Genomic DNA, 20,026 nt, shown 5'->3' on the forward strand with positions numbered 1-20,026 from the left:
TCCCGGGTTGCCCCGCCCCTTTTCGGGTGCTGCGGACTGCAGCATCCTGCCGTGTGTCTGTGTGTGTGTGTTCGTGTTCTCTCCCAGGAGAGCTACCACACACACTGTTCTATTCCCAGCAGCTTCTCCTGCCACCTACTGGTGGAAGTGGTTATTACACCATTACATATATAAGAATGGCTTGCATCATGTTTTATTATGGCCAATGTTCCATATAATGTTCCAGCAACCCTTGGTCTGCAGATCCAGCATTTTTGGTGCTGGTTGACCCCTCTGTGTCAGATTTTATATATTTAAGATTACATTAATACTTATATACACATTCTGGTTCCCCTCCAACCACATACGCACAGACACATTCCCCATCACCATACGGTGTTTCTGTGTCCTCAGTGAGATCCTTCTGCTACATGGTGTCACAAGTAGGACACTGCACCAGACACTTTAGTCACTACTAGACGGAGCTTACTGTGCTCTGAGCAGAACCCTCTGCTACATGGTGTCACAAGAAGTACATGGAACCAGACACGTTACCCACTATCCAGGTGGTGTATCTGGGCTCTGAGCAGAACCCTCTGCTACATGGTGTCACAAGAAGTACATGGAACCAGACACGTTACCCACTATCCAGGTGGTGTATCTGTACTCTGAGAACCCTCTGCTACATGGTGTCACGAGAAGTACATGGAACCAGACACGTTACCCGCTATCCAGGTGGTGTATCTGTGCTCTGAGCAGAACCCTCTGCTACATGGTGTCACGAGCAGGACACGGATCCAGACACGTTATCTGTTTCCAGGCAGTGTATCTGGGCTCTGAGCAGAACCCTCTGCTACACGGTGTCACGGTAAGTACACGGAACCAGACACGTTACCTGTTTCCAGGCGGTGTATCTGGGCTCTGAGCAGAACCCTCTGCTACACGGTTTCCCAACCAGGAGAACCGTCTGCTACATGGCTGGTCATACAGGTTATGGGACCAGACACATCACCCATTGCCAATCATTGTTCCTGTGTTACTCAGAGCTACCCCCTCTGCTACAGGATGTCACAAGCACGACACATGTCCTGTCATTCACATCACCCCTTAGCGGGCGGTGCTTCAGACCTGCCTCTCATCTTCATGACATAGATTCCTTTACTACATGATGTCAGAGACATAGAACTGGACACGTTATCACCTCCCAGGTGGTGGTACAAGGTGATTCAGAGCTCTGCCCTCTGTTGCATGATATGGCTCCAACTACATTACCTGTAGTTTGGTGTGCACAGGTTGTGGTATTCTGTTACACGATGTAATACACCTTCTTCAGGTCCACTCATTATAGTGCATTATAGTGGTGATGCTTGGCATTTCTCGTGTCCAGTTCTCGTTTACATTGGGACACAGTCCTCTTCTCTTCCCCGCTCCCAGAGCACACCCTGTAGGCTTCTGTTTGCTTGTCTAGTTTACAGGTCTGACCAGGCACATTACCTGCTTCCAGTCCAGGGATTTGTATCTCTTGAATGCTGGTCCTTGGTTACTTACTGCTTGCAGCTACTCTGCTCGTGTTACCCTGTATATTACCTTTCATCCTCGTAGGACTCCCATGATCGGTGCCTGTCACTTCAGGGGATCATCATAGGGTAACTTGTTACCACACCATTTCGTCTTCTGTATGTTTCCACTAGCAAGTCTCATTACCTGCTCTCGGGCAGTGTAACCTTGGTTTATTCCTCTCGGGCCGTATCCTTTCTAAAGCCCGAGCATCCTGCTACGTGTCCCACTACACAAGGTACAGAACCCCCTGCTTTACCTGCCTCTGGACTGTTGTACTGTCATACTCTGGTCCTCTGAGTGGCCGGCAGCATATAGGTACAGTCACTATTTCATCCTGGTACTGTCAGGGTGGTTCTTCTGTCCTTCATCTGGGCATAACTACCATGTTTTGGCATTTGTTTCACTGGCTGTTACCCAGTAGTATGGCTTAGTAACAGTAGTAGTATTGTATTGCCTAGACCGTCCCCTCTGCTATACTGCGGATGGCCCTCAGCGAGGTTTGTTCTTATTGTCTCATGGTGCTCTACTTCAGGAAGCTGTCCTTGGTCAGCACCAGCCACATTGCCTCTTCTCTTTGATCTGGGTGAAGTGAGGCCTCTCGGTTCCTCAGGTAAAACAGTAAGGGTTTCTTCTACCCCTGGTGTATATAGGACATCGACTGCCTACATGACTCACAGTGCTGCTTTAGGACTTCTCCTTCTGCATCTGCCTATGGCCAACATGGCTAGTATTTAGTCTTCTCTCTCTTAGGCAGCTGCAGTCTCACAGGGTAAGGATTCCTGTTTACTGCATGTACTGTTTCTCTACTGTCCTAAGCCTAGGTGTATGGTCCCTTTGTGGTCTAGCTTCTCCAAGTGTCCTTTTTTGGCCATATGGACTATGAAGCATTGTTGTTCTCAGTTCAGGGTTTTGCAGTGCTCCCGCATACACAGTTATTCTTACGCTCTGGAGTAGCACACTGTTGTGCATGACCCCCCTATCCTAGGTTTGGTTTTTTACTACTCAGTCAGGAAATTTTCAAGCAGTCCTTCTCTCCTCTGTGAGGATGGAATATTTAGTATAATAGGTATCCTACAGTCCTCCAGAGGACTGTTATTCCGAGATTGCTTCTTCCGACAGGCAGGTGTGGGTTTTCAGCCCTCATTGGCCTCTATGAGCACTCCTGCTTGACTTGCTTGTCCTTGGTCTTCTTGTTGACCTGCCATGCTCTCCAGATGGGACTCCCGGTCCCCCTCCCTTATCTTGTCTCCCATGTGGAGTCCTCGAGAACTTCTCCCTTAAAGATTTCCTCTACTTGCAAACAGGGTTGTTCACTGGCCCATGTCTGGCCCTACCTAAGGCTCTATCGTCTCCGAACCTATTGCATTCTGGCCAGGCTTCATTTGTTCGGCAAGTTGCCAATTCTCGATCATCTTTTCTCATTAACCATTAAAGTCCCCTTGTTTTCTGTTGCTCTGTCCACCAGAATGCATCTGGCTCTCGCCTTTCCAATTGCCTAGGGATCCGGTTGAGCTGGTTGATCCGCTAATCTCTTCAATGTGGCCATTGGATCCCGCATAAGGTTCCTTTCTCAAGCAACGTCTCTGCTCACCCTTTGAGGCGTTGGTTTCTAGATCTAGTCTACATATGGACTCTAGTCTATGTATTAACTGTTGTTCCCATTGTCCTGTGACAACTCCCGTGCCTATAAGCCTTACCTCGACCTCCCTCGACGGTTTTCTTCTTTGACTCCATGCTCTCGAGTACCTCTAGGCTTCCTTGGAGCGGAGTGTTTTATATGATCGACCTCCTTTCTGAGGCTTTAACAGCCCATGGAGTTGTTTTATTCCCGGCCTACCGGCTTCCTCTGCTCATCTTTTCTGTCGGACACTGCGGGGTACCAGGTACTACTGTACTCTTTTCAGGACAACTTGCTCAAGATTCAGATCACGGTTTTCTTTTCTCCCTCTCCTTCTTTCCCTGGACTACATTATGCTTGGAAAGCTTTATTCTTATTAACATGTATGTGTTTCTCAGATGGGGTAACTCATGTCATAGGCCATGGCTTTCTCTTCACAGTGAAGACTGTACTCCTAGGCCTATGGAGCTTCCAGCCTGGCCATTCTTCCCTGCTCCATAGTCAGGGACGCAGCTTCTCCTGCATCTCATGTAGCACCTTCTATGAGAGACTCTCAGTCCTTTCTCCTTTATTTGACGCCTTAGGCCTCTAGGTGCCACGAAACACTTTCCAGTCTCTCCCGTCATGGTTGTATTTGCCTTTTTTCTGTTCTACCTCAGAGTAAGTCCCTGCCGCCTGTGGTCGCCTACTTGGCTGGGCGTCTGCTTTTTTCCCCACATCTAGCCTACTAGTTCTGTTGGACTCAATGTTACATCATGTTGCTGGCTTCTAGGAAGGCCACAACCCACTCTGCAGTGCAGCACGTTGCTCCAGGGACTAGACCCGCTTTCCTTTGCCGCGGACCTGTCGGGGTTTTCTCTGACGCATTCAGCATCAACCCTTGCTCTATTCCTAGTTGATGGTTGTGTTGGTGCTATTTTGTGGCTTCTCGCCAAGCGCTCTTGTCTAGCGGTTATCTTTCCCACCCCATGGACTGCTTTTGGACGTCCCATGGTATCTGTGTCCCCCAATAAGACGCACGAGAAAAGAGGATTTTTTACTCACCGTAAAATCTCTTTCTCGTAGTCTTCATTGGGGGACACAGCACCCACCCATTTTTCTTTTGGGTTTTTCATCGGTATGGTAGTTTTCTCAGTTTTTGGTGTTATTCCTACTTTACCTGTTCTTGACTTCTCCTACTGCTCTGGCACAAACTGGTTTACCTCAGTGCCTGTGGGCGGGTATATCCTGCTCAGGAGGAGTCACTTCCTTTGTTTCTTTCTTAGTGTCAGCGCCTCCTAGTGGCAGCAGCCTATACCCATGGTATCTGTGTCCCCCAATGAAGACTACGAGAAAGAGATTTTACGGTGAGTAAAAAATCCTCTTTTGCATAATTGTCGTCTCATTTCTAAACCATTAAAACATTATTCATCCCATACAATGAACACTGTAAGTAAAAACAAAAACAAAAAATCTTTATGCCAGTGTTGCTGTTTTTTTTTTTTTGTTTTTTGTTTTTTTTTTGCTACACCACTTATCAGAATCATTGTTATGGTGACCGCTTACAGTTTACCCCTTTTAATTGCATTACTGTACTGTAAAATATTATTTATTTAGGTCTTAGAAATTTTAAAACTTTTGCTTCTTGCATGTGCTGCCTTGTTAACCTATGTGTCATATTAACTTTACAGAAAATAAAGCCGTCCAAAATAACAGAAGCAGCATCTAGGAAACTGCCAGCACGAAAGTCTGTTCCTGCAAAGAACACAAGTGAAGGGGTGGCCAGGAAAGCAGCCAGCACTGGCCCGACCAGCCAGACCTGTGAATGTTATGCAAGAGATCAAGTCTGCAATATTTGCCTTGCACGGTAATGTATTTTGATGTGGGCTGCAAGCTGAGACAGTTGTGTGATTATGATTAGGACTGGTTCTAATTCTACTAAGCAGAGATGGATATAAACACTGGTTTGTTGAAGTAAATATATTTTGCATTTTTTAAGTGGTACACAGCACTTTATACAAGTCTAAAACATCATTTATCTGCAGGTTGCAAAGATGCCACAATGCTAGGAGAGAGGTTACACAGGTGCAAAACACTGCTGAACATTGTACTCAACAGCTCCATACGCTGGGCAGTGCTGCAAAGTATGTTTAGTATTGTAATTCCGAACAAATAAAACTAGCCAGGTGCCAGCCATATAGTTCAGTGTAGTTCACCATTACTGGCTTACAGCTCATATATTGGCGATGCCCATTCTGTTAGGTGCAAGGCGGTCCGTCTTATCTATTACATGCATCTCCCAAATCACTGCCAAGATGCCACACTGCAAAATATGTCAACATGAAGTATTAGGTGAATACACAGGCTCTATCCCAGTGTTGAGATCTCTGTGGCCACTGTTGTGTTGTTGTAGAAAATGCTCTGTGAGCTGAACGACCTGGGCTCCAGCTTTGTCTACAGTTAATACTATTATACCCACCTCTTGCTGCAGGACTGGTAAAAAATTAAAGATTGATATATTTTTTTTTTTTTTTTACATCCCTGTTTCCCTTCTAGATATGCATTTACATGCTACCAGAATTGCTGTGTTTTGCATTCCTTCTGCATTGCTGTGTATTTGGGATTTAATCCCCCCCCCCTTTCCTCTTTTCATTAAGATCCAGACAAGTTGCCCCAAGAGCTGGCACTCCCGGCTTTCGTGCCCCAGAAGTGTTAACAAAGTGTCCCAATCAGACTACAGGTAACTATGATTCCACTTTATTTAGCAGTTCTGTGCAAAATGCTCAATGCTCATATCTATTAGAACTGTCCGATAAGTTGTAGCTGCGTGAGTGTATCCACAATTACCACTGACTCCTATATAATGGGCTATCTGAGGGTCAGCAGACACCCCTCTATCTGAGGTCCCAGCAAATCCTTTTTACAGAACCTATTTTGAGTGGTATTAATAGATTCAGTTCTCTAATGTGCTGCATTGTTCTTATCCTGCCATTGCCAAGAATTACTGGGAATCATTAATTTGCCATTTGGGCTCCTTATGGAAATTTTTAAATTCTTCATCTTGTTCCAAAAGAAAAAATATAAAGTGCATTGTCCTAAAACTGACATGATTTACTCTGTGGTGTCCCACAGCCCCCGTCATGTGAATGTCTTAAAGGGCTAACTGCTCATATTAAATATGGCTGCAAGTTCAGAAGATCGATGCCGAGATGCAAATGAACAAACCCATATTGTTGAATGGCTGCTCTAAATCGCAAATGTTCAGGAATTTTCCTGTTTAATAAAAAAAAAAAAAAAATCACCAGTAAGAGGCATATTACACATCCAGATCAGTAAAGTAAATGAGAGCTGATCTGCTTGAGCCTATTACTTACTGAGCCCATTACACGGCTCAACTATCGTGCAGCAGTCCTGGAGGTTTCCGCCAGTGTTCTCGTCTCATGACAGCTTTTTATGTTACAACCTGCTTATTATAGTTTTGTAATAAGGAATACGGTAAAGAAACTGAGCGTGTAGGAAACCAGATGTCTCTGCCTTCTTTACTGCTCCCTGCCTTCCTGTTGCATCTACGTCTGAACACCCCCCCCCCCCCCCCCCCCCCCCAATATACCTGTGCTGAATAACAGTGCTCCCCACACCTCCCCTACACCAAATATCATGACTGGAGCTGTTTTTTGTTTGTTTCTGCTGCATTTGCTTTGATAGTGGTAACTGCAGCTTTGGTGCAGCTTTTGTTACCACTAGAGATGAGCGATGTGAAGCACGCCCGAGTCCAATTGTTTGGTATTTGATTACTGGTGGCTGAAGTTGAATGCCACCCTAAGGAGTCCTGGAAAATATGGACACAGGCTATGGCCTATGGCTGTATCATGTTTTCCTTAGCTCCCTAGGGAGGCATCCAACTTTGTCAGCCGCCAGTAATCAAATGCTCCAGTTGTGCTTATCTCTAGTTATCTAATTATATGATTGAGCACTGACATGAACTGATAGGACCCCGATGTGCCTCTTTCCTTACTCAGCCAAGCACAGAGAGCGTTTGCCAATAAGGAGGGAGATGAGGTGTTGGATATGTCAGGAGCTGTCTCCTGCTTGTATTTACAGTAGATCCACTTCTTCCCCTACATTGCAGGACAGCTCCTGGCTGCTGAGTATGCCAACAAAACTGATCAGTTGTGGTAAATAACACCACATGCCTAATATTGAAGAGTCTGAGCATGAGGGAAACCACCACAGGGCCTGGACCCCGTATCCCTGTGACGCCCCCCTGTGTGGTGCGAAGTGCAGTCTCCATAAATGGGACTTGTTTCTCCAGCACATCCCACAGATCGATAGGATTAAGATCTGGGGAATCTGGAGGATGTGTCACCATCTTGATCTTTGTCCTGTTCCTCAATCCTGAACAATGTCTGCAGTGCGACCCTCGGGGCATTATCCTGCTGACCGCCGCCATGAAGGGGGGAGGTGGTAATGTGGTGATCACTTTGTAGAAACTTTCTACGTCTAATATACATGTACTGCCACATCTTCTTTCAACTATTTCTGTGTTCCTGTATATTTTTCTGCTGGGTCAGACACTTGCGGATATATCGGTGGTTGCTGATCACAATTGTTAAATGAAGATTTTCTGTCCATTTTTTTCAGCTATCGACATTTGGTCGGCAGGCATCATCTTCCTCTCCCTTCTCAGCGGAAGATATCACTTCTTCAATGCTGGAGATGATATGAACGCATTGGCTCAGATCATGACAATTCGTGGTTCACGAGAAACCGTTCAAGCTGCTAAACAATTTGGTGAGGCTGTACTGTGAAATGCCCTTAATCCAACACTTGCCAATCCACTCATTCTAATAACAGTAAAATGACAGCAAACCAGATAATCCTATTGGCTGAACTGCTGATCATTGTCCTTCTAGCAGATCTCCAGAATACCATTTAATCTGATACCCATAGAAAAATGGTGCTAATAAATGCTAATGGTGCTAATAAAGAAGACATCAAAAATTGATGTCACTACCATTAACCCCTAGACGACCTAGGACGTATCGGTACGTCCTGGAAGTCTGTGCCCAGACAACCCTGGACGATACCGATACGTCCTGAGCTATGAAGCTTGCTCCAGAGCGGAGCGCGCTGCATTGCAGGTGGGGCCGGCTGCAATCAGCAGCCGGCACCTCACTGTTAATGACAGGCTGCAGCGTGACATTAACTCCTTAAACGCCACGATCACGGGAAGTCCCCTGTCACTTACTGATCGGGACCCCCGCAGTGGGACTGCAGGGGTCCCCATCGTTAAAACGGACCACCGGAGGTCTCTCACCTGCCTCCGTGCGGGCAGGCTCAATGAGTAAAGCACTGATCAATCCTATGCCTATGGCATAGCAATGATCGGTGTATAACATGAAATTAGTCAATGTCCAAAGGGACTTAAAATGTATTAAATGTATTTTTATTTTTTTTTTTAAGTTGAAAAATTACTAACACACTACCCACAAACCCCTCCCCCAATAAAAGTTTAAATCACCCCCCTTTCCCATTATATAAATAAACATATAATATACGGTAGCGTGCGTAATTGTCCAATCTATTAAAATATAACAAGCGTCATTGCGAACGGCGTAGAAGAAAAGAGAGGAAAAAAGTGCGCGGATTACCAATTTTGTTACATTTATAATTTTTTTAAAAATTATAAAAAGTGATCAAAACGTCCGATCTTCACAATTATGGTATTAATAAAAACAAGAGATCATGGCGGAAAAAATGACACCCCATACAGCCCCGTAGGTGAAAAAATAAAACCGTTATAAGCGTCACAATAGGCCCATTTTATTAATTGCCAAAAAAAAGGATTTCATTAAAAAAGTACATATAACATTAGAGAATCTGTGTAACCTGCATATGGTTGTGTTCGGACTGACCTATAGAATAATAGTATCATGTCACTTTTACCATATAGTGCATTACGTAGACACAGGAACCCCCCAAACGTTACCATATTGCATTCTTTTTTATGATTTCACCAATTTATATCTTCATAAATAATATATTTGGGATTCCATCATACATGTTATGGTAAAATGAAAGACGCCATTACACAGTACAACTATTCCTGTAACAAACAAGCCCTTACCTGGCCTTGTAGATAGAAAACTGAAAGTGCTGGAGCTCTTAGAAGGGGAGGAGGGAAAAACGAAAGCGCAAACATCAAAATTTGCGCCGTCCACTGGGTCATTTTGGGCCTGGTCCTAAAAGGGGTTAAAGGGGTATTCTGCATACTAAGAATACATTTAAAAAAATAATAATTTATTTTTTCTATTTACATATATACATCCACTGACTGGCAGCAGGAAGAGGCGACACGGCCCCCTCTGCTGCCACTGTTTGTGTAACTGTAGGGCTAAGCCTTGCAGTTCCCATCCCTTGCGCTGTATATTCTTATATACTGTACCTGTGGGTAGGCTGTCTGACACAATTTATGTGTGCAGCAGCTTCCACACCGCTCACTATGCTAGAACCAGTAGCAGAGCATGATAGCAGTCACTGCTCCCCCTGCGGAGTCTGCTGGAGCGATCATGTCTGGCAGCCAAACATAGGCAAAGACTGGCAAGTGTCTCATCAATCATCACAAAATTTAAGAAAATGATAAAATAAAACCTAGCATGATTACCCTAATCAGGGCCCCACCCAGGGCCTTTAAAGTGTCACTGTCGTGAAATTTTTTTTTGCAGAAATCAATAGTCCATGCGATTTTAAGAAACTTTGTAATTGGGTTTATTATCCGAAAAATGCATTTTTATCATTAAAAAGCAGTTTGAAGCTCTCCCCCCTGTCTTCATTGTTCTCCTATGGAGAGAGCTAAAGAAAAGACCAAAACAGGACAACAAAGAGTTAATCTACAAATCCCTCACCCGTTATCTGTTCTGACCATCACCAGTGACCTGTCTGAGCTCAGATTACAGCTGTCACCCAGCTCCCTGCCTGTAATCCTCTGTTATCTGCTTTCTGCTGCCGGCTAACTCCCTCCTTCCTCCTCCCCCCTCCCCTCTCCCTAGAACAGACAGGGGACGTCTCCTGCAACAAGTCACAATTTTCAGATTTTTCAGAGTGGATGAAAAAGAGGAAGGAGGGGGGGACCTGGGAAAAGGCTTTTTACATACAGATAATGGCAGATTTGGCTAATAAACCCAATTACAAAGTTTCTTAAAATCGCCTGGACTATTGATTTCTGCAAAAAAAAAAAATACGACTGACTCTTTAACCTCTTAAGGACATAGGACGTACCGGTACGTCCTATGTCCTCACTTGCACTTCAAAGCGGGGCCGCGCGGCGGCCCCGCTTTGAAGTGCCGCGATCCCGGGTGCCGCGTGTAGCCCGGGACCGCCGCTATTAGCGGGCACGGTCTGATCGCCGTGCCCGCTAATTAGCTAATCGGAGGCAGCTGTCAAAGTTGACAGCTGCCTCCGATTACCGGAGGCAACGTTTCCCTGGTGTCTAGTGGGGGAGATCGCTCCTCCGGGACCTTGTCCCGGAGGAGCGATCTCCGTTACTGATGCCGGCCGGGGACGCGTCCAAGATGGCGCCGTCCTCGGCTCGGCACTCGTTTACTTCCGGCTGCAGCAGCCGAAAGCAAACGAGTGCCGATCTCATGGATCTCTGCAGCATATCTATGCTGCAGAGATCTCAATGAGAGATCCAAGTGTATATACTAGAAGTCCCCCAGGGGGGCTTCTAGTATATGTGTAAAAAAAAAAAAAAAAGTGTTGTTAATAGTAAAAAGCCCCCTCCCCTAATAAAAGTCTGAATCACCCCCCTTTTCCCAGGTTTTAAATAAAAGTAAACAAATAAATAAATAAATAAACATGTTTGCTATCGCCGCGTGCGTAATTGCCCGAACTATTAATTAATCACATTCCTGATCTCGTACGGTAAACGGCGTCAGCGCAAAAAAATCCCAAAGTGCAAAATTGCGCATTTTTGGTCGCATCAAATCCAGAAAAAATGTAATAAAAAGCGATCAAAAAGACGTATATGGGCAATCAAGGTACCGATAGAAAGATCAAATCATGGCGCAAAAAATGACACCTCGCACAGCCCCATAGACCAAAGGATAAAAGCGCTATAAGCCTGGGAATGGAGCGATTTTAAGGAACGTATATTGGTTAACAACGGTTTGAATTTTTTACAGGCCATCAGATACAATATAAGTTATACATGTTATATATCGTTTTAATCGTAACGACTTGAGGAACATGCATAACAAGTCAGTTTTACCCCAGGGTGAATGGCGTAAAAACACATTTCCCCCAAATAAAAGAAATGCGTTTTTTTTTTCAATTTCACCACACTTCGAATTTTTTTCTGGTTTCGCAGTGTACTTTATGCAAAAATTCAGCCTGTAATTGCAAAGTACAATTAGTGACGCAAAAAATAAGGGGTCATGTGGGTTTCTAGGTGGAAAAATGCAAGTGCTATGACCTTTTAAACACAAGGAGGAAAAACCGAAAACGTAAAAACGAAAATGGGCCATGTCCTTAAAGGGTTAAAGTCGCTATCTGAACTTCCACCCCCTGGACACCTAATTTGAACATAGAGCAGGTTCAGGTACTAGGCAGGCGCTGGCTGCTGTTAGCAACACACTGGTAGAGGTAACGCAGGCACTGATCACTGACAGTCATTTACTTGTGCTTTTCACATGTCCTATGAATACAACTATTTGATCTAACGGAGTGTACCATGTCGCCACAATAAGGTGTCCTCAGAGACATGGTCCTACTCTAGCATTCCCAGACTAGCAATAGCCTCATCTCTATGTATAGCACCCACAGGACAGGGGTGGAGAGCAAGGAATGCTAGAGTAGGACCCATTTTTCTATATGGAAGTTAAAAAAAAAATAACACTACATATATATTTTTTTTAATTAAAATTATATTGCTATTATACAGTAATATAGCTTTATAAAAGTAATGTATTAAAAACAATTATTTAGTCTCCAGAGTACCCCTTTAACTGCAGTCATTTCAGTTCTGGAAAGTTCTGTGTGTCTATTGCTTCACTTAATAGATAATAGGAATTGACAGTGAAAAATGATGGTACTTAAAGGGCAAAGATGCTGCATGATGAATGTGCATAATTCCATATAACCATTGCATGAATTTCCTCTAGGTAAAACTGTGCTTTGTAGCAAAGATCTGCCTGCAAAAGATTTAAGGGCCTTATGTGAAGGACTGAGACAAGTGTGCCTCACCCCTATACCTGTGCCCGAATACGATGTCCAGAAGCAGAGAACTGCATTACAAACAAGAATGTTGGAAAATCAAGATGGATGGTTCAGAGACGAGACTTGTGTAACGCCACCGGCCAATACTAGCCAAAGCTTCAACTACACGTCACCACCTGCCTACAGCATGCACCCCGGACAGTGTGCCCCAAATGGCTGGGACAAGGTGCCGGATGAGGCCTACCATCTCCTAGATAGACTCCTGGATATGAATCCCGCTACACGGATCACAGCGGAGGAGGCCTTGTCCCATCCACTTTTTATCAACCTCTCGTAATGGATTGTGTGCCAACGCTTTCTTCGTATTTTTTAGTAATTTATGATCTGTCTTTTAGAATTGTAATAAACATTGGAGCACGTTCCTCATCGCTTTCTTATTCAACTAATCAAGAACATGACACAAACAATCCAGAGAGGCTGCGGGGGAAACGTCTTACGCTGCGTCTCTTATCGCTCAGTCCATAAACATTTTTAGGAGGGAAAAAAAAGTCTTGGAGTGTAAACACTCGATGAGCGTCCAGTCCGAGATGTTTACGGCTCTGTGACTCTTGGAAAGTTTCCTTATACGGTGATAGTATAGAGAAATGGCTGTTTTATCTGCGGCGCGGATAAAGAATGATTAGCGCAGTGTAATCAGACTGGTGCAGCTTGATTTTTTTTTTTTTTTTTTTTTTTTTTTTTTTGGGAGAGAGTCCGTAATGTTAATCATGTACTTTTTCTGGCACGGGCTGCGGGAGTAAAATGATTGCAGATGTTGGAGTATTGATTGCATAAGACGTTGAAACCCACAAAACCCTGGGGCCCAGATCCTGGTAATTTCTGCTGTTTATGTAATTTCAGCGCAGCACGTCACTGAAGTGTTATTTGTCTAAAGGAGCGGAGGCCAAACTTGGCAGTGATTCTGCTCTGCCGGTGCCTACAGATGTAAGGTTTCCTCAGCACTGCTAACTCCTCAGGCATGTGGTTTTGTAAAATTCCACTTTTACTTATTGTTTCTACCGTCTCTGTCATGTGTCCTGTTTTATCAATTAGGTTTTTGTTGTTGGGATTTTTTCCTAACTTTTCTGCAAAAAAAGTGATCTTGGCGTAACTTATACAAATGGGTATCAATACGTGTATATGTATAGAAGGATTAGAGTAACATCTTCCCTTTTTTCCCTATAGAAGCTTTCACAAAACCTTGCATATGAGGCTAGTATTTGATGTTCCAATTTTACAAAATTTAGAGTAAAGTCATGTGATCTGTGCTATATAAATCTGCCTCAATAACTCACCACTGATTTTCTTGGACAGCATTTTTTCCTCTATCTAAATTAAATAGAAGCAGACTTTCATAGCTGTCTAGTGTGAAGCTTACCCTAGCTGGAAATCTCTTAATGTCTCTCTGTAAAGTATTGCTTTTATTGTCCTTTGTGGTTGGGAGTTTTTTGTTTTTTTTTAGTTTGTAACCACAGTGACAAGTCTCATGGAATAAATAAATGCACTGAAGTCTTTTACGGCAAACCAATGTCACAGCTTTAGGCTATGTTCACATGCTGGATTGAATTCAGAAGACTATGGCTGCAGTGGGCATCGAACACAACAGCCGTAGGTTCCTGAATTCATTAAGTTCTAACTATGGCCGTACAAAACAATGATAAAGTCTATTTTCTATGGCCACAGAAAATGTACAGTTCACACTGTGGCTGTCCTGTCGGCCGTAGTGTGAATACAAATCATTGGTTAATTGGTTTTCCTTTCTTCTGGCCAGGCTGTTGGTCAGCTCCGCAGTGACATCAATCCCGGCTAGGCATTTGATTACAGTGGGCTGCAACAGCCCACAATAATCCAGCACTGATCTTCGAGATCAATGCAGTACATATTTTACTGCATTGATCTCTGAGAGATCAGATCAGCGATAAATAGAAGCCCCTGGGGGACTTCAAGTTACAGTAGAATTAAAAAAAAAATTAATAAATAAATCTTTTAAATTTTAAATTATCCCCCTCCTTTCCCAGTTTATAAATAAATATTTGCTGTCGTTGTGTGTGGAATCGCTGACCTATTAAATTATGGTATTCCTGATCTTGCACAGTAATTGGTGTAAGTGCAAAAAACTGGAAGTCCAGTAAAATTGTAAAAAGTGATGAAAAAGTTGCATTTATGCAAACAAGGTACCGATAGAAAGTACAGATTAGGGCACAAAAAATGACACCTCACCCAGCCCCATAGACCAGAAAATAACAGGGTAATAGAACAATTGGAAACACATTTAGGCGTGTGTTTTGTTTTTGTTTGTTTTTTTAAAAAGGTTTACATTTTTTAAAAGCTGTCAAGTTATACAAGTTGCCTTAATTGTACTGACTTGAACATAGGTGACTTTAGTTTTAACTTATGGCGAATGGCTTAACCCATAGCTGCACCAGGACGTTACTGAACGTCCTCGTGCCGCTATAGGAGTTCAGAGGGGGTTTGCACGGCGACCCCCCTCTGAACTGCCGTGGTCCCGGTGGAATAACCCTAACCCCAGGGGGGCTTCTAGTATATGTGTAAAGTAAAAGAAAAATGTATTTTTAATAACACAAAATCCCCTCCCCTAATAAAAGTCTGAATCACCCCCCTTTCCCCATTTTACAAATAAAAATAAATAAATAAACATGTTTGCTATCGCCGCGTGCGTAATTGCCCGAACTATTAATTAATTACATTCCTGATCTCACACGGTAAATGGCGTAAGCGCAAAAAAATCCCAAGTGCAAAATTGCGCATTTTTGGTCGCATCAAATCCAGAATAATTGTAATAAAAACCGATCAAAAAGTCATATATGCGCAATCAAGGTACCGCTAGAAAGTTCACATCATGGCGCAAAAAATGACACCTGACACAGCCCCATAGACCAAAGGATAAAAGCGCTATAAGCCTGGGAATAGAGCGATTTTAAGTAACATATATTTTCTTTTAAAAGGTTTTAATTTTTTACAAACGATCAAATAAGTTATACATGTTACATATCGTTGTAATCATAACAACTTAAGGAACATATATAACAAGTCAGTTTTACCCTAGGGCGAACGGAGTAAAAAAAAAAAATTATATATATATATATATATATATATATATATATAATAAAAAATATATATTTTTTTTTCAATTTCACCACACATATAATTTTTTTCTGGTTTTCCCGCACCTTTTAAGCAAAAATTACATCTGCCATAGCAAAGTACAATTGGTTGCGCAAAAAACAAGGGCTCATTTGGGTCTCTAGGTGGAAAAATGCAGGCGCTATGGCCTTATATACATGAGGAGGGAAAAACGAAAGCGCAAAAATGAAAACTGGCTGTGTCCCCTAAGGGTTAAGCCACTTTTTTTTTTTTTCCATTTTCATCAGGTAAATAATTTTACCCAGTTTTGCTGCATATTTTTTAGAAAAATTAAGTGTCATTGCAAAGTACAATTGGTGTTGCACAAAAAGCGCTCCTATGGGTGTGTAGGTGAAAATATGCAAGTGCTACAACCTTTTTTAACATGAGGACGATAAAAGTAACAATGAAAAGTGGCTAACGAGGGGTTAATCCTCACTGGACAGATAGGAGGCGTGTCTCAACGGGGGAGGGCTCTCACAATAGGGTGGGGCTTAGACACCAGATTTACTAACAACAACCAACCAATTTTTATTTTACTATTTTTGTGCAGTATCCCAGTCTGAAGTAAAACAAGGAAACAGTATGTGACGCATGTATACCGATGCACCAGCCTTTTCCCACATATACAGTACTAAAAAATGTACCACGCTGCCCGGGTATAAAGTGTCAGTGTGTATAGAGGGTCCTGTATACCTGTAGTATCGAGTTGGTGGAGGTGCTGTATACCTGTAGTATAGAGTTGGTGGAGGTCTTGTATACCTCAAGTATATAGTTCGGGGGTCCTGTATACCTCTAGTGTATAGTTTGGGGTTCTGTATACCTGTAGTATAGAGTTGGTGGAGGTGCTGTGGCAGTGTTATCCAGTCACAGTAAGACGGTATTGGTCAGGTCTGGTATGGCGGTATTGGTCAGGTCTCGTATGGCAGATTCATCCAGTCACAGTATGGTGGTATTGGTAAGGTCTGGTATAGCGGTGTTATCCAGTCACTGTATGGCGGTATTGGTCAGGTCTGGTATGGCAGTGTTATCTAGTCACAGTGTGGCGGTGTTGTCCAGTCACAGTGTGGCTGTATTGGTCAGGTGTGGTATGGCAGTGTTATCCAGTCACAGTATGGTGGTATCAGGTCTGGTATGGCGGTGTTATCTAGTCACAGTGTGGCGGTGTTGTCCAGTCACAGTGTGGCTGTATTGGTCAGGTGTGGTATGGCAGTGTTATCCAGTCACAGTGTGGCTCTATTGGTCAGGTGTGGTATGGCAGTGTTATCCAGTCACAGTGTGGCCCTATTGGTCAGGTCTGGTATGGCAGAGTTATCCAGTCACAGTATGGTGGTATTGGTCAGGTCTGGTATGACAGTGTTATCCGATCACAGTACGGTGGTATCAGGTCTGGTATGGTGGTGTTATCCAGTCACAGTATGGCGGTATTGGTCAGGTCTGGTATGGAGTTGTTATCCAGTCACAGTATGGTGGTATTGGTCAAGTCTGCTATTACCTACCAGTCCTGATGCTAATTGGTGAGTGAGGATGGGATGTCCTCAGGTTTAGTTCTTAGGGCAGCAGCAGCTGGTAATACTGCCCTATATACCTGTATAGATGGAGTAGGGGGCCCTATATACCTGTATAGATGGAGTAGGGGGCCCTATATACCTGTATAGATGGAGTAGGGAGGTCCTGTATACATGTACAGTATAGATGGAGTATGGGGGCCTGTATATACCTGTACTGTATAGATGGAGTAGGGAGGTCCTGTATACATGTACTGTATAGATGGAGTAGGGGGTCCTGTATATACATGTACTGTATAGATGGAGTAGGGGGTCCTGTATATACATGTACTGTATAGATGGAGTAGGGGGTCCTGTATATACATGTACTGTATAGATGGAGTAGGGGGTCCTGTATACATGTACTGTATAGTTGGAGTAGGGGGTCTACCAGTTATTACTGTGGATGTTGTGAGGCAGCTTCCCTAGCAACCACAACTCCCTGTGAAAATGAAAGCAGTAATCCTATTGGTTGCTAAGGCTCCAACTGCCGTGTCTGCTGCAGCTAATTATATCACCTGTGTGTGCAGTGAGGAGATTTTCCCATTCATCTCTATGAGGCGCCTCTCTTTCCCCTCCCCCTCCCCTCCTGTACATCTGGCGGGGACGGGACCTTCGCTAAAACCTTCCCGGGCACCTAATGTATCTGTGTGCCAAATTTGGGGTCAAAACGGTTCAGGCGTTTGGAAGTCTATATGGGACAGACAGACAGACCAGACATTTTTATGATAGATATGGCACATACGTTTTCCATCTGATAATTCTGCTCCACGGTTTCCACTTGTCTCCTCATCCCTCTCTACAGATATTACACCAGTGTGATCCGCTCTGCAGCTGAACACAGAACCGTGCAACTGGGAAAGGAAAACATCTTGTTTATTGTGAAAGCGTCCCTATGGGCGATGGCGATTGTTCCTGGTGTGATTCACATGTCAGTGAGAGCACCGGGGCAGGAGGAGCGAGCGCTTTGTGGGACCATTTCCCTAGAATTTAGATTTCCAAGAATTGGTGAGAATCATGAGAATCTCATTAAAAGCCAGACACGGCCAGCTCCTTGTCAGACGCCTTATTTTTATTTATTTATTTTTAGCTTAATGCTACACGTGTCCATAATGCTTAAAACCATTAATCCCACTTCAACTCATCGATTAGGGAACAACAATTATTAGTATTTGTTCCCTTATTTATGAACCAGTATTCGACAGGGATATTTTTTTAGATGCAACTTTTTTTCATCTGCCTGCTATTTGAGTATTCACCCAAAAATTCACATCCGTGATTTGCGCCAAATTTATCACATGCAACTTTTTAAACAGTGGTGCAGGCCTACGTCTGGTCAGTACCAGGGGAATTTGCGCAATTTTTTTCTGAATATTCTATTCACAGATTTATGAATACTTTGTAAGGGTACGTTCACACTTACCGGATCCGCAGCTGATTTACTGCTGCGGATTCGCAGCAGATTTCGTTTAAATAACTGAACATAGCATCAAATCTGCTGCGGATCCTGTAGGTGTGAACGCACCCTTAAATTGGTTCTATTCAGCTGGGTAAAAAACAGACGGAAACTCTGTACAAAAATGAATAGTAAATGTCCCCCAGCGTTCGTATCTTGTCTCACGTTCTGTACGTTGCTTTGAACCTATAAGATATGTCAGGTGTGGCGCACGGCTCGTGAGCCGTCACTTTCTTACAGTCTCGGCCTATGGAAACTTCCACATTCTTATCTTTTTCTGTACAATCTGCCATATAAAGCCGGAAAAAAATCATCTATAAATATAGCGGCCCCCTTTGTTATTCTGCTTATCCCATTACTCATCCAGACGTCCATTATCACCCCATCATTACTTATCATCCCGCATCAGCCAAGCTGGACCGCGCCGCTCTCTCTGTTGCGTAACTTTTCCATACCTCAATAAATAACATATGTTTCCTTCCAGGTTAATGAAGGTAGAGAAAACCCAGATGCCAGAGTTGGTAAATAAGAAAACTTTAATCATCATCTCAAAGTCATCTCTGTAATGAACTGGTCACATTACTTCTTTAGGTCTGTAACTATACTCCATCCAGGGTCGTCTGCTTTGCTGTAGAACACCAGGAGTATGAAGAATATTGAAATGTTTTTTAACACTATGTAGGGAAATAAGTATTTCATCCATAGCAATTGATTAAAAATTTAGTTTTTGTTATGATCTATTGATGTCAGTGGTAGCGCCCCCTACAGTTCCTTGTTCTGATAATTTCTTTAGTACATAGTCTGTTCCTGTCCTCCTTACTAGCTGCATTGATACCTGTATATAAGCTCATACACTTGTCCCAGAAGGGATGAGTCTTTACTCTTTCAGCTTGTGTAGTCCGGCACTGAAAGTAAAGCCATAAGCTGTGTAAGGATGGAAGGTGTATTCTGTTTTCCCGCCACTGCTCACCATATCATGCCGAGCACAGCTGAAGGTATTGGTGCTAAAGGGTTAACTGTGTATGTCACCAAAGTCTTGTACTTTTACTTGTTTGTCACCAGCTGTGACACCAATCCCTGTGGAGAGTACTTTACCATTGTCCCTCCTTTTTCTAGTAGACCTATTATGACAAGGTAGAATTCATGGGGCCCAGTAGTGCAAAGAAAAAAAACGTACGCCCATCCCGGCCCTCTCGTGCTTTTTTTTTTTGCTATGGGGCTCCATGAACTCTCCCTGTTGTTCCTCCTTTCTTTCTTTAAGCTTTGGGAGATGGGGCAGAGAGCTGGATCCTGTGGCTGGAGGTACAATGCTGGCTTTGGCCACAAGAGAGACTGTCAGGGTGAGAAGCCAAAGGCTTTTTGTCAGTCAGATGCCGCAGTATTTACCTGTGAGGCCTAAGTCGCAGGCCTATTGTCCAAGCAGAGGTGACCCCATTGTGATAGATGTATACTGTACGCCTCTTGAGACCGAGCATTTTGTATTAAGTG

General features: G+C 43.5%; 1 protein-coding gene across 3 annotated transcripts in view; it reads left to right on the plus strand.

Moving 5' to 3' along the window:
• The window catches only part of CDC7 (cell division cycle 7), a 31,404-nt gene extending 18,630 nt beyond the window's left edge, over positions 1–12,774 (plus strand). For all 3 annotated transcript variants that reach the window (XM_069967657.1, XM_069967659.1, XM_069967658.1), the window contains 4 exons: positions 4,828–5,003; positions 5,794–5,876; positions 7,778–7,927; positions 12,298–12,774. In XM_069967657.1, the coding sequence (XP_069823758.1) occupies positions 4,828–5,003; positions 5,794–5,876; positions 7,778–7,927; positions 12,298–12,689 (801 nt within the window). In that variant the 3' untranslated portion in view covers positions 12,690–12,774. The remainder of the gene's footprint in view (positions 1–4,827; positions 5,004–5,793; positions 5,877–7,777; positions 7,928–12,297) is intronic.
• The last annotated feature ends 7,252 nt before the right edge of the window (positions 12,775–20,026 follow it).

Source organism: Dendropsophus ebraccatus, chromosome 4 (genome assembly GCF_027789765.1).
Source record: "Dendropsophus ebraccatus isolate aDenEbr1 chromosome 4, aDenEbr1.pat, whole genome shotgun sequence".
NCBI lineage: Eukaryota > Metazoa > Chordata > Amphibia > Anura > Hylidae > Dendropsophus > Dendropsophus ebraccatus.